The 14,039-nt window shown below is 37.2% G+C and overlaps 1 protein-coding gene across 2 annotated transcripts in view; it reads left to right on the plus strand.

The window, feature by feature from the left end:
- The window catches only part of PRKD1 (protein kinase D1), a 413,900-nt gene extending 400,288 nt beyond the window's left edge, over positions 1–13,612 (plus strand). For both annotated transcript variants that reach the window (XM_021004291.2, XM_078151407.1), the window contains exons 17-18: positions 11,463–11,548; positions 13,099–13,612. In XM_021004291.2, the coding sequence (XP_020859950.1) occupies positions 11,463–11,548; positions 13,099–13,317 (305 nt within the window). In that variant the 3' untranslated portion in view covers positions 13,318–13,612. The remainder of the gene's footprint in view (positions 1–11,462; positions 11,549–13,098) is intronic.
- The last annotated feature ends 427 nt before the right edge of the window (positions 13,613–14,039 follow it).

Consider the following 14,039-nt stretch of genomic DNA (forward strand, 5'->3'; position numbering starts at 1 on the left):
CCCCTTGCAACTCTAAATACTCTAATCCTACTAGTGATAGGACATAATTCCTACTTCCCAGCCATTCTTAGAAATGCATTAAAACCTAGTTTTGATACAGCTTCATTTTTTAAATTAATCTGGTAAGATTCAGAATGTCACAAATTACTTTTGAATGAGACAAAGTAAAAAAAAAAAAGCAGCACAGATTAAAAAAACAAAGCTAAATACAAGCTTAGCACCTCTACCAGCATATAGTATGCCTTTTAAATAACCATGTACCCCAACTCTCAAATTAGAAGCTTTAGGCCTTGCTTAAGGAAGACACAGCTACACCTCTCCCTCTTTCTTAGTGTTATTCACAACAAAAAGTAACCCTATTGAAAATAAGACCCAAGTAGATGAGACCCAGAGATCTAATCTTGTCCTAGACAAAAGAAAGACAATTGCCATTTTAATCATTAAACTGTGTTTGTTACAGTTTGTTGAGCTTGCAAATCTTGGGAGCCTCCTGAATTTTAATGAACAAATTGATTTGTCAACAGATTAACACTACTGTCAAACAGTAGAGAGGAAGAGGAGACTGGCCAGTGAGCTTCTCACAAAATGCGTGCCAAGTTCCAGAAGTCTTAATCAGGATTGTTAGGCCAGAGTTAACAGACTAGTATGGGTCAGAATGTACCAGGGTTGAACTGTTTGGAACACATTCAACTTAGAATTCTGAATATAGCTGCATATAACTGAAAAGTCAAGAGATGTGCAGGATAAAAGATGAGCATGAAATGTTGAGAACAAATATGCAGCCATCAGAAGAAATGTGGAAAATTCATGTTTTTGTGTTTTTTTAAACAAAAAAAGAATGAGACAATGGCTGAAAAAAAATTCCCTCATAGTAATGACTTCATTTGTTGCAATAGTAAGTAAAGCATAATTGATGGATTTTTCTTTAAACAAATATTTATTTTTAGAGAACAACCATGTAGAAGGGGTTTTGAATAAGAATGTAGACATTGATTATACCCCATGTATGAGCAGTTTCCTTGTTCACAAAGAAACTCAACAATTGAAAACCTGTGATTTGTACTTTGATTTCTAAGTTTCTAAACGTCCAAGTTGATTTGATTCTCAAAGTATCACAGATTTAGAGTTATAATGTTCCTTCAAGGCCATCAAGACTCTCATTTAACTCATAGGAAACAGAATCAGAGATGTGAAAGGACTTAGCCGTGGTCTCACAGGTGGCAAAGCCAGGATTTCACCCTATGCCACTGAGGTCCAACTCCATTGATCTTTATACTGGCTCATGCTACCTCTTATAAATGGTAATAGGAGAGTGCTATTTCATTGAAATGGAAATCTACTATTGTGTCGCTTTCCTCTAATGGAAGATCATTAGTTGTGTCAGCAGAACAAGGTAAACTCTTGATTTCCATCTTAAACTTTTGAAAACATCATTGAATGCTGAAGCTATCATTCACCATAACTCATAACATTAGAGTTGAAAGGGAATTTAAAAGCCATCTTGTGCAATCTCTCCCTTTTATAGATGGAGAAACTAAGGCTTAGGGAGGTGAAGAGATTTACCCAGCTTGATAGCCTAGTGCCTGTAGTCTAGAAGACCTGAGTTCAAATCCAGACTCAGCCACCAACTGTGTGACCATGGGCAAGTCACTTAACCCTGTTTGCCTTAGTTTCCTCATCTGTAAAATGAGCTGGAGAAGGAAATGGCAAACCACTCCAGTATCTCTGCCAAGAAAACTCCAAATGGGGTCAAGAAGAGTCAAACAGGACTGAACAGTAACACAAGCATTTAGTGGGAAATTTGGAATTCAAACCTAGGTTCTCTTATACTAAATGCAGAATTCCTTCCACTGCACTACACTGTTTCAACTTGTATTTACTCTTGTGCATCCCTTTAGACCTTTCATGCTATTTGAGCATTCTCAGAAATGTGAGAATGGATGCAAAACAGGGGTACCATCCATCATCGGATCCCTCTCTGCTGAGACCAGAATGGAAAAAAAAAATAAAGATTTTGGCTTGCCTTGAAAGGTCTCAGACTTCATTCGGTTTCTATGTTTGACCAGGGCATGGAGCAAGATTAGGATATTCTGTTGACTTGTTTACAGCTTGTAGCCTTTGGCACTGGCCACTAGAACAGCTTCCCAATGTTGCCCAGCAACAGCATGCAGAGTTGTGAGCTGGAATGTGGAGGGTTTTGGAAAGCGATATTTTTTTTAAATAAACACGCAACTTGCCATCAGTGTGAAGCAGCCCATAAGGGAAATTAATAAGTACTACACAGAGACAGGTAATGAGTCAGAAGTACAAAAGAAATGAGTTTTGTTAAACAGAAGAAAGAGAAGGGAGAAGCTAAAGGAATGATCAGTTGCAGTTCTACTAAGAGGAAAACAAAGGTGCAAGGAAAGGATATAATTAGAGGGAAAAAGGGAAAGAATGTGGAAACCAAATAAAAGTCCAAGAGTAAAACTGGACCTACGCAACACAGTTAGTACCAGCGATTCACATAGAATTCTCCTTTGAAGGGAAATTTTTTTTCAGAGGTTTACACGTTTTGTAGAGTTGTATTGATATAATGTCTGAATTAACACTTGCAGAATAATAATACCTAATATTTATATAGCGTTTTAAGGTTGACAGGGTACTTTGCATAATGTATTTCATTTGATTTTATCGTTACAACAACCTTGCAAGGTGAGTGCTATTATTATTGATATTTTACAGATGAGGAAAATGAGGCAGAAAGTTAAGTGACTTGCTCATTATAATACAGCTAATACATATCTGAAGCAGGATTCATACTCAGGTTTTTCTGTCTCTTCCATATAGCTGGGAGCTGCCCAGAACAGTACAAATTTTCTGTTACTATTGACATATCCTCTTCACAAAGTTGTCGTTCAATCTCTTTGTGACCCCATTTGGGGTTTTCTTAGCGAAGATACTAGAGTGTTTTGCCATATCCATCTCCAGCTCATTTTACAGATAAGGAGTTAAGTGACTTACCCAAAGTCACATAAGCTAGTAAGTGTCTGAGGCCATATTTGAACTTAGGTCTTCCAACTCCAGGCGCAGTGCTCTATCCACTGAGCCATCTAGCTGCCTTTACATATTTTTGAAAGAATGGACATTATAAGTACCACTGAGAAGGGAGTAATTTAAATAAATGATTAAGTCCTTCAACCTCTTTAGTGCTAGGTGACAAAATATTCTAGTGTACTGAATGGCATCCTGGAGACCTGAAGGATCTGATCCATAACAAAAAAAAAAAGTGATTTCTTAATGTAGAGATCTCCAGTTAAAGAAGCTCCCTCTGTAAATGCAGATTGGCAAGTGTTCTACAACTTTGGGAGTCAGCTAGATTTTAAAATGCAAAAAGCGCCTGCTCTTGAATCAGAAGATCTCATTCAAATCCTACCTCTGACGTTTAGTACCTATGTGACCTTGGAGAAGTCACTTAACTTCCTTGGGCCTCAGTTTTCTCATACGAAATGAGGAGCTGGCCTCTTAGCTTCTTTCTAGATGTCTCCTGTGATCTATAGAGTTTGTAGAGAATTGTCTGGGGCACTTATAGCTTGAGCAACTTACCCATGGTCACAGGCCCATTAGGCGTCAGGAGAGAGACTTGTAGATAGATGTTCCTGACCCCAAGGCTAATACTCTATCCACTGTGCCAGATTGTTTCATTGATACTCATACAAAGATGGCCAATGCATGCTCTTCTCATTTTTGGCATCTGGATTATGTCCTAGATGCCAAACCTATCATCCTAGGTTTACCTACAATTGGCTCTTTATATCTAGTTGTATATTTTCCTTGCAATTCAGAACATATGCAATGTGTTCCTGGATTTCAATGATTCTTCCCTTAGTTCATCACAGGTAAAATCTATATGTCAAGCTTTCTAAGAGAGCTCTCCTTTTCATAACATTACATAAGTCTTCTTAGGATTTAAATCTTCGGTTTATACCGTGGCATTTCATATTTGTTCAATTACAAACCTGTCTCCAAGGTGAGCTCTGATGGAGCTGGGGGTCTTGAACTATCACCTAGAGAACTGTCAAGTCTAATTCCATTAAAAATCTGATAAATTCTTAATTTGTCAGCATTTTTATCTTTCAAAAAGGGGGAAATTGCTGTTCTGGGCTTCATTCATATCTGCAGGGAAGTGGCAGGGACCTTGAAAAAAATTATTTTGCTGCTCTAGAAGTTATGACTGCAAGGAAAGGTAGTGATGATCATAGTTAAACATGGAGCTTAAACTGTAAGAAAATAATTTTTTTTTTTAAATTCAGAGCAAAAAGTGAGCATGAATCCATGCCTCAAAGCTCTCAAAAGGGAATATTACCTCTGATCAAATCTGGATTATGTAATAGTGAACAGTTAAGTGGTGTAATGGGTAGAGCCCCTGGATCTGGACTTGAGTTCAAATCCAGCCTCAGACACTGTGTGACCATGGGATAATTACTTAATCTCTGCCTACCTCAGTTTTCTCAACTATAAAATGGGGATAATGGTAAATGATAAATGGAAGACAGAATGCTTTGTGTGAGGGGCAGAAAGGCCAGTTTAGCTCGACCTAGACCCTAGGAAGGGGAGGAATATGTAATAGCTAAAAAGATAATTTGGGACCAGGCCGTAAAGAGCTTTAAAAGCCACACAGAGGAGTTTATATTTTATCTAAGAGATAAAATATTTAAGAAAGTATCTTATGCTAAGATTGTGGAAATGTAGACTAGATGCTGATGCTACAACTATGTCCAGTTAATGTGAACAGTGAATTCCATGAAGTGTTCTCATTATTTGAATTTTCACTGCATATTTCCATTGGGCTGGAACCAACTGCCATATTTTACATATATTATAACTCTGAGTAATCTAAATTTGTATGGTGTGACCACTTCATAGGATTCATTATTCACAATGATCAGGACCTAGCTCTATTAGAAGGATTCTCCATTGGTTGACCTTCTTTACCTAGAGTGTTAATGAATAACTGCGTCAACCTAAAGGGAGGTCTCTAATGAAAACCATGGGGCACTGTACCTCATATCCTAGCTCTAGAGATAAAAGGGACCTCAGATGTCATCTAGTTCGACCTCCTTATTTTTAAATAAGAGAACTGAAAGCTAGGGAAGTTGAATGACTTACCAGTCATAACAGTCATACCAGTATTAAGCTCATACCAGTATTAAGTGGCACAGGTGAAATTTGAAATTCAAACCAAGGCCCTCTGACTTCACATCCAGCATTTCTTCCATTATACCAAGCTCTAGAATTAATTAGAAGGAACCTCAAGTGGCACGTAGTCCAATCTTTTATCCTTGGCAGCAATTCTTTCAACTTGGCCCCTTCCTATTCAACATTTTCTCAATTACTTGGATGAAGACATAGATGCTTATCAGATTTGCAAATGACACAAACTTGGAACGGAGAGCTACTATGATAGATAACAGCGTCAAGATTCAAAACAATCTCAGCAGGCTGGAATCCTGGGCCAAAACCAACAAGATGAAATTTAACAGGGATAAATGTAAAATTCTGCACATTTAAGAGCCAAAAGAATTTCACAAGTACAAGATGGGGGAGACCTGGCTAGACAGAAGTTCATGTGAAAAAGCTATGGGAGGGCATAGTTGATTTGAGGTTTAATCTGAAACCACAGTCTAATCTGACTGCTCAGATAAACTATCAGATTTAGATAGCGGATCATGGGCAATCATTTTTACACTCTGCTCTGGTCAGATTTTATCTGCAGTATCCCATTGAATTATATACACAGCATTTTAAGAAGGACATTGACAAGCTAAATTTATCTAGAGGAAGAGAGGAGGATGGCAAAGGTTCTAAAATACAGTTTCGTATGCATGTCAGAACTGTTAACATAAGGAGATGTAGGGAAGACATGACATTTTCCTTCATGTAGAAAAGTAGACTTGCTATTTGTAACTCAAGGATAGAACTAGAGCCAAGACATAGAGCTTAGAGGGGTACATATTTCAGCTCAGTACAAGAATCACCTTTCTAACAAGAGCTGTCCAGCAGTGGAATAAACTGACTTAACAGGCAGGGAGCTTCTTGACTCTAGAAGAATTCAAGGAGAAGCTTATATAAGGATCATGGATGCTGTATATTGGCTTAGAAAACCACACATTTACATTTTCTATGTTTTATTATATTTTTACTTGTCTTATTAAATATTTTCTAATTAAAAAAAATTCAAGGAGAGGCCATGTAACCGTCTTTCAGATGTGTCAGAGAAAGCCTTTTTTTCCCCCATTGGACAGGAGATAGCATAGTCCTGCCTCTTACACTAAGCCACTTTGTGTCTGTTTGAGTCACTTTATTTCTCTGTACTTCATATACCCCATCTGTAAAATTAGGGTGTACAACTAAATGATCTCTAAGGGTTTTTCTAACTCTTAGATTCTGTGTGTTACTTGTAATTGTTGGCTTATTGTTTCATGGACATGTTTTATCCCCTTAAGTAGATTGTAAGCTTCTAAAGAGCAGGGATCTCATCATCTTTTATATATCTGAAGGATTAAATACAGAAAATGTGCTTCCAAATAATAAATAAAGGTAGGGGGAGCAGAAAGGGGATTGCTCTGGAGTCAGAAGAACTGGTATCATATCACTTCTGATGTTTGCTGCCTATGTGACCCTTGGACAAATCACCCTACCTTCTTTGGCTTCCATTTTATTATCATAAAACAAGGGAGCGGAACCGTATGACCCCTGAGACCTCATAGCTCTATTATCTATGAAAGGAGAAGGGAATAAGCATTTATGTAGCATCTACTATATGCCAGGCACTATGGTAAGCACTTTTTACAAATATTATCTCATTTGATCATCTCAACAACTCTGCAAGATTGGTTCATTCTTACATCGAGGTAGGTTCTATTTTTACATCTTTACAGTTAAAGAAACTGAGGCAAACAGAAGTTAAGTGACTTGCCCAGGGACACATTGCTATACAGCAATGTGGACATGGCACATACATGAGAGTAAGAGCCATTTCTGATTTTAGTTGGTACAGTCTCAATCTAAGTTGAATAGGCAATGTTGTTCATAAAGAGACTGATTTTTAATATTCAGCATCAATTACAGGAAAACTATCAGGAGCTCTCATCATTGTTGGCCCAATTTAACAAATAAATATAATTACTATTATTAATTATTAAGTACCTACTATGTATAAAGAGGCAGGTAAGTGGCACAATAAATAAAGTTGTGATCCTGGAGTCAAGGAAGGCCTTAGTTCAAATCCTACCACAGACACTTACTATCTGTGTGACCCTGGGCAAATCACTTAACTTCTCTCAAGCTCAATTTCCTTTCCTATAAAATGGGGATAATAAGAGTGCCCACTTCACAGAGGTATTGGAGGATCAAATGAAATTATATTTGTAAAAAGCCCTTTGCAAATCATTATGTAAAAGTTAGCCACAGTCATGATTACCACAAAGCACCATGCTAAGAACTAGTGGTGGTACAAGAAATAAAATGTAGCCTCCTGAAAGTCTAGTGGGATTGATCATGCACATAAAGTACAAATAACTGTCACAAAATAAATGTGTAGGAGAGTAATAAGTAATGAATTTTTTTGAAAGAAAATTAAATTTTGGCTGAGTGTAGGGGGGAGGGTTTAAGTGAAAGTGTCATGAAGGAGTTGGCTTTTGAGCTGAGCTTTGAAATATGGGTATGATTTCAAAATGCCAGAAGGGAACACAATACACTTCCTGGGCCAAGACACGAAAACAAGGGTAAGAAGAGTTCAGGGATGGTGAAGAGTTCAACTTGGCAGGAATGTGAATCCATGATGAAAAGGTAGGCTGCTTCCAGGTTGTAGCAGGCCTTACATGTCATCATAAGGAATTTGGATTTATTAGGTAGATACTACAGGGTCAATGAAAGATTCTGATCAAGGGAATGACTTGATCAGAGTTCACCATCAACAAGATTATGCTGGGAGGGGAACACAAAATCAAAATGAATTACTTCTATTTGCTATGCAAAAAAACATTCACTGGTATCCTGGGATTTGGATTGTTTGACCTGTTGTCCAAGATAAGTCCTTAAAAAATAGCCATTAGATTTCCATTTTTTAGTGCCTTCTGTTTGTATAGATGATGCCACACAGGTGTCTGTGAAATCTGTATATGTATATGTGTATATGTATACGTACACACAGGCATATACATATATTCCTATTTACATGTATTTTACATATGTATATATATATATATATATATATATATATATATATATATATATATATATATATATATATATATACACACACAGAATAGACATAGCATTCTCTCCTTATGTCTATAATATTTTCTGCATGTTAGATGCTTCACATTGCCTTGGCACTGCATATCCAGTTGCATAGGTGCCTTAGGTACTGTGGCACTTAATGAGGCTGACTGATTGCATGCTTCATTCAGCAGAACAATTTTTCCATCATCACATATTACACTCCCCCTAACACTCCAACTTCTCACCTGGCATTGCTTATCTCTTTATTCAGGCAGTGTGGTACACTGTGGAGGCCAGTTAGGGTAAACAACAATAACAACAGGTCTTTTATTTGAGTTGCTTTGCTCTTGCCTTTCTAATTATAGAATTCAAAGCAAAATGAGTGAATTAATTTTGTGCATTTTCCCCTGCCATTTCTGGAGAGATAATTCTGCTACACATTTCCAGTTGCACGTAATCTGTGCCACTATTGACAGCCCACCTTTTTTGCTGTCCGACTTCATAGAGGCTTGAATAAAGCATGCCCTTTGCTCACCAGTGAACAAATCTTGTGAATGGATATTTTAATACTTGCTTAAATAAGTGGTTTACTTGGAGAGCTACATTTTCAAAACGTCTTGGTCGCATATGTAGAATTTGAAATTGGACTGTACCCTATACCATAGCTAGTACAAAAGTAGACAGAACCATTGAAAGCATTTGGATATATTGCACTGCACATGATTTCCTCAACAAAAAGTGCTTTACCTATTTTGTGCCGTAGCCTTTTGACATATCGATGACTGCAAGTCATGGAACACTACAGTCTACAAAGACCTGAAATTAAGGGTCACCCAATGAACAGTGGAGAGGGATATGGTGGGCATAAACAGAATGAAGCACATTACAAATGGGGGTTGTAAAGGAGAAGCAGTGGAAGGAATATAATCAAAGAAACATATAAGCAGTAAAAAGATGGATTAGACATATAAGCGAGAAATGAGAGAGGACCAGTGGACAACCCACGTGCTCCAATGTGATCATATACTTATGATTTCAAAATTTCCTTGTGGTGAACTTATGGGAGAATACATACAAGAATTCAGCAGTATAGGCAGGTGTGAATGGTTTGGTGGGAATACTGAAATTCCAAACCTAGAAAGAATACTCCATGGCCAAAATAATAAAATTACAGATCCATTTAGGGAGTAGTTGAGGAGGATAGCATCACAATTAGGGAACACATTATGGATGGCAAAGTAATCAGGATACAATTTTACCTCTGTATTGTAAATTACTAAGCCAGGCCTGTATCTAATTCATCTTGTTAACCTCCACATCTAGTGCAGAGACATGTAAACAGTAGGAGTCTATTAAGTCTGTCATTGAATCTAATCAGTTATAGTCCTAAGAAAATGGACCAGAAAGCTATGGTAACTATAACTATATAACTATAAAGACTATAGACTACTTTGTTTTCAAATTTGTAAAACCCACTTATAGCTCAGCATCCTTATTATTTGATACTTTCCCTTGAAATTGACTATACTTACTTATAATCAAAATACAGATATGTTCAAATGAAGTAGGGTGTGAGGGTAGTGGCTGGTCCAGACCTGGAATTGTGTTACAATAGAAAACACCCAGAATGGAAATTCTTCCCAACTAATGCCACTGAGAGAAATGGTTATTTCTCTTCCATATTAATAGCCAATTATTAAAATTAGGGAGACCCCAGCTTTTTTTTTCTTCGCCCCATTTCCTTACCCAATTTCTCAAGGACAGGACTGATGGAAGATAAGATTAACACTCTCCTCATTCTGGGTGTTGCTACTCTACCCAACTAACTCAGGCTTAGGTTGAAGATATAGATTCTTTGTCTGGATTGCCAAAGGCTGGAGGTGGTCTGGGTATAGGGATAGTCTCTCTGAATAAGAGCAACATGGTGTCATTCTCAGCCCCTAATTGGAGTGAGCTCACTCCTCTTTGTAAAGTCTACCTCTCATTAACTGTTAACCAATCAGAGTTGATTGTCACCCTCAGGACCACTCTGCTTCCAAAAGGCATATGAGCTATGAGCCCTCCTCCATGGTGGTCTTTGGCATTTGAGAGTGCCACAGACTTCCTTTTATTAAAATGTTGACATTGTTAACAAAATTCCTAATTACCCAGAAATTATGTCTCTTGAACTTTTTAAAAATTATACCACTCATCCACACAAGTAGTATGTGTCAGAGGCAGGCCTTGAACCACATTACTGAAAGGACAAACCTTTCCTATGCCACAATACCTCTCACATGTAAACTAACTGTCCTTAAAACATTTTTTTATCTCCTGTCTCAGGAAGATCAGATCAGCTAGTGTAGGTTAGAGGCAGATCATGAAACCAGACATTTGCAATGCCAAGGCCACTCATCTTTCCATTATATCATACTGCTTCTCCAAAATAAAGTATATTCTTTTTTTTTTTTTTTTGGCTAGGCAGTGGGGTTAAGTGACTTACCCAGGGTCACACAGCTAGTAAGTGTTATGTGTCTGAGGCTGGATTTGAACTCAGGTCCTCCTGAATCCAGGGCCAGTGCTCTATCCACTGCGCCACCTAGCTACTCCTAAAATGAATTGTTTTCTTAAAGAAGAAACCTACAAGGAATAGTCTCACTGGTTTTAGTCTGTGAGTCAATGGAAATCACTTTTCTCCATAGGCTGAAAAGATTTACTTTTCATTTGCAATATTCTGCATTTGTGTTACAATATTTCTGCAATGTTTTGCAATATTCTACATTTTCTCATCTGTAAACCCCATTTGTTTACATTTGTAAACATTTGTTTTCCCCAGTAAAATATAAGCTCTTTGAAGACAGGGACTGTTTTTGTTTTTGTTTTTTTCCCCAATGCTTAGCAAAGGACCTAAAACACAGTAGACATTTAATAAATGCTTGATGAATGAATGAAGATTTATTATAGTAGACTTCCTGTGGTTGTTGGGTTAACATCTTAGAATCTGCAAGAAAGATGATAAAGTATATTCATCAAGGTCCAGAAGAAATAGTTTGCTGTGACTAATATACTTAATGTGAAATGATACAGAGCTAAGATGGAAACTGGAAAGGAGTATAAAGTACATGGAGAAATTTGTCATCCTATTATAATAATGACTTATAATATCACTACTAATCTATCAATTGCCATTAATTAAAAACAAATATTTTTTCCCCTAGCCATTGATCTCATCAATAATTTGTTGCAAGTGAAAATGAGAAAGCGCTATAGTGTGGACAAGACATTGAGTCACCCATGGCTACAGGTAATCCATCAATAATTTCATATTCTCTCTCAACAGGATAAACTACTAAATATTTTTGGCAGTTTGACTTTTGTGGTTTTTTTTATTTTTACAAAACACTTATTGATGTATTTCTCAGAATGAAAATGCTTCAAGAATTACAAGGCCTTATCCTAAATTATGTTCATTGCCAAAATGAACCTTCAAATTTAACAAACTACGTATTTTATAATGTATTTCATTTTAAATAAATAATCTCCTAACTATATAAGCCAGAAAAGACAACCTCCTTTCACCCACTTTCCTGAAAAAAACAGAGGGCATAACAGCGCAGGGGGCTAGATTTAAAAAGCATCTGTATTCATGAGGCAAATAACCAAACAGAGGCCCATCTGCTCATTTGGTGTTAGTTTCCAGGATGTATTTTCAAAACCTGAGCTCTTATTCATTCTAGCAAACAACAGATATTTATCATATACACTTAAAGTATGTTCAGAAACACTTAGCATAACTAGCTCTAAGTTGAAAATTAATTCTTATAAATGGAATATTCAGAACTTATACATGTAATAGAATACCAAATAAGGAAACTGCATGGCTCGAAATATTTGTATTCCTAAATCAGGCAATTTTGATTCAAAGTATAATGTAAGTAAGATACATATAAAAAAAGTTATACCAACAGGCTGCATATTTTAGGAGATGGGGGATGTCCTTGGAGTTCAAAAGAATTCAATTCAAATACTGCCTCTGACATATTCTAACTGTGTGACCATGGGAAAGTCATTTAACTTCTCTTTGCCCCCAGGTAATTCTTTAAGACTGCGAGATAAATATGACTTGCCATTCTACATCATTGGCAGAAGGGAGTTTCTTTACTGAGAGTTCCCTACTCTGAGGAAATCATAGCCTCAAATCCCTCCTGCCCCTAAAACAAAGGCTGTTTGCCTTGCCGACCTTGTCAAGTTAGGGTAAGCTTAGGAAAGATGAATTACTTCAACAGTAATGAAGTCATAAATATAGTCATATAGTAATATAGTCATAAAGTGTAATATATACTCATGCAGTAAATACAGTCCTAAAGAGGTATTAACTCTAATTGCAGAGTTGGAACTAAATTCTATAGGAGAATTCCAAGGATTATAGGATTTAAAACTGGAAGGGGTTGTAGAGGTCATCTCATGCAGACTTCCCATTATACATGTAAGAAAATTAAGACCCAGAGAGGTTACATCACAGGATCATAGATATTGAGCTAGAAGAGATCTCAGAAGACATGTAGTCCAATCCCTCATTTTACAGCTATAGAAACTAACACCCAGGGAGGGTTAGTGATTTTTCTCAAGGTCGTACAGAAAACATCATAGGTAGGGTTTGAACCCAGTTCTCTGATTCCAGATCCAGGCTTCTTTCTATAGATCAGATGAGGCACCCAGTATCAAAAAGGGAGTAGCAGAGCCAGGATGCAAACTCCTATCTTCAGACTATATTGCTTTCTCCACTAAAGCATGGGCTTTGTGACTGCTAAGTTTAATGATCTCAGTGTTAACACTATGAATTTTCTTTCCCAGGACTATCAGACCTGGTTAGACTTACGAGAGCTAGAATGCAAGATTGGAGAACGCTACATCACACATGAAAGCGATGACTTGAGGTGGGAACAGTATGCGGGAGAGCAGGGTCTGCAGTATCCAGCCCACCTTAGCAATCAGAATGCTGAGCACAGTGCAAACCCAGAGCCAGAGGAAACAGAGATGAGAGCCCTCAGTGAGCGGGTCAGCATCCTCTAAGCTATAGCCCCTATAATCTGTCAAAACACTGTGGAATTAATAAATACATACGGTCAGGTTTAACATTTGCCTTGCAGAACTGCCATCATTTTCTGTCAGATGGGAACAAAGCTGTTAAACTGTTAGCACTGTTGATGTATCTTAGTTGCCAAGACAAATCAACAGAAGCATTTGTATTTTATGTGACCCAACTGTGTTGTATTAACAAAAGTTCCCTGAAACACTAAACTTGTTCTTGTGAATGATTCATGTTATATTTAATGCATTAAACCTGTCTCCACTGTGCCTTTGCAAATCAGTGTTTTTCTTACTTGAGCCTCATGTTGGTAAGAGAGTGAAACTTTCCATGAAATAGAATCTGTTTTGTGTGCACCACTAATATTGAATATGTAAGAAAACTCTTGAAGAGTAGACTATTACCACTGTTCTATGAACAACTCCTAAACTCATTAGTAAAATCAAAATGAAGCAAAACAAAAGGCTTATTTGATGTAAGGGGAGAAAACAAAAATTATTAAGGTGAATTTCTCAAACACAAATGCATATAAGAGACAAGATAGTCTATAGTTTCAGATGAGATCCTTTCTGTGTGTGCCTGAGTATTTCGATATGTGTCCAAGTAAATTTACTTGTGCACACACAAGGACAACTGCTGTTAAGCCTAAATGCCTTAGTCATGTAAACTGTCGTGTGTGTGTGTGTGTGTGTGTGTGTACACACAC

The sequence above is a fragment of the Phascolarctos cinereus genome, unplaced genomic scaffold, assembly GCF_003287225.1.
Source record: "Phascolarctos cinereus isolate Bilbo 61053 unplaced genomic scaffold, phaCin_HiC Scaffold_3;HRSCAF=262, whole genome shotgun sequence".
In the NCBI taxonomy this organism is placed as follows: domain Eukaryota; kingdom Metazoa; phylum Chordata; class Mammalia; order Diprotodontia; family Phascolarctidae; genus Phascolarctos; species Phascolarctos cinereus.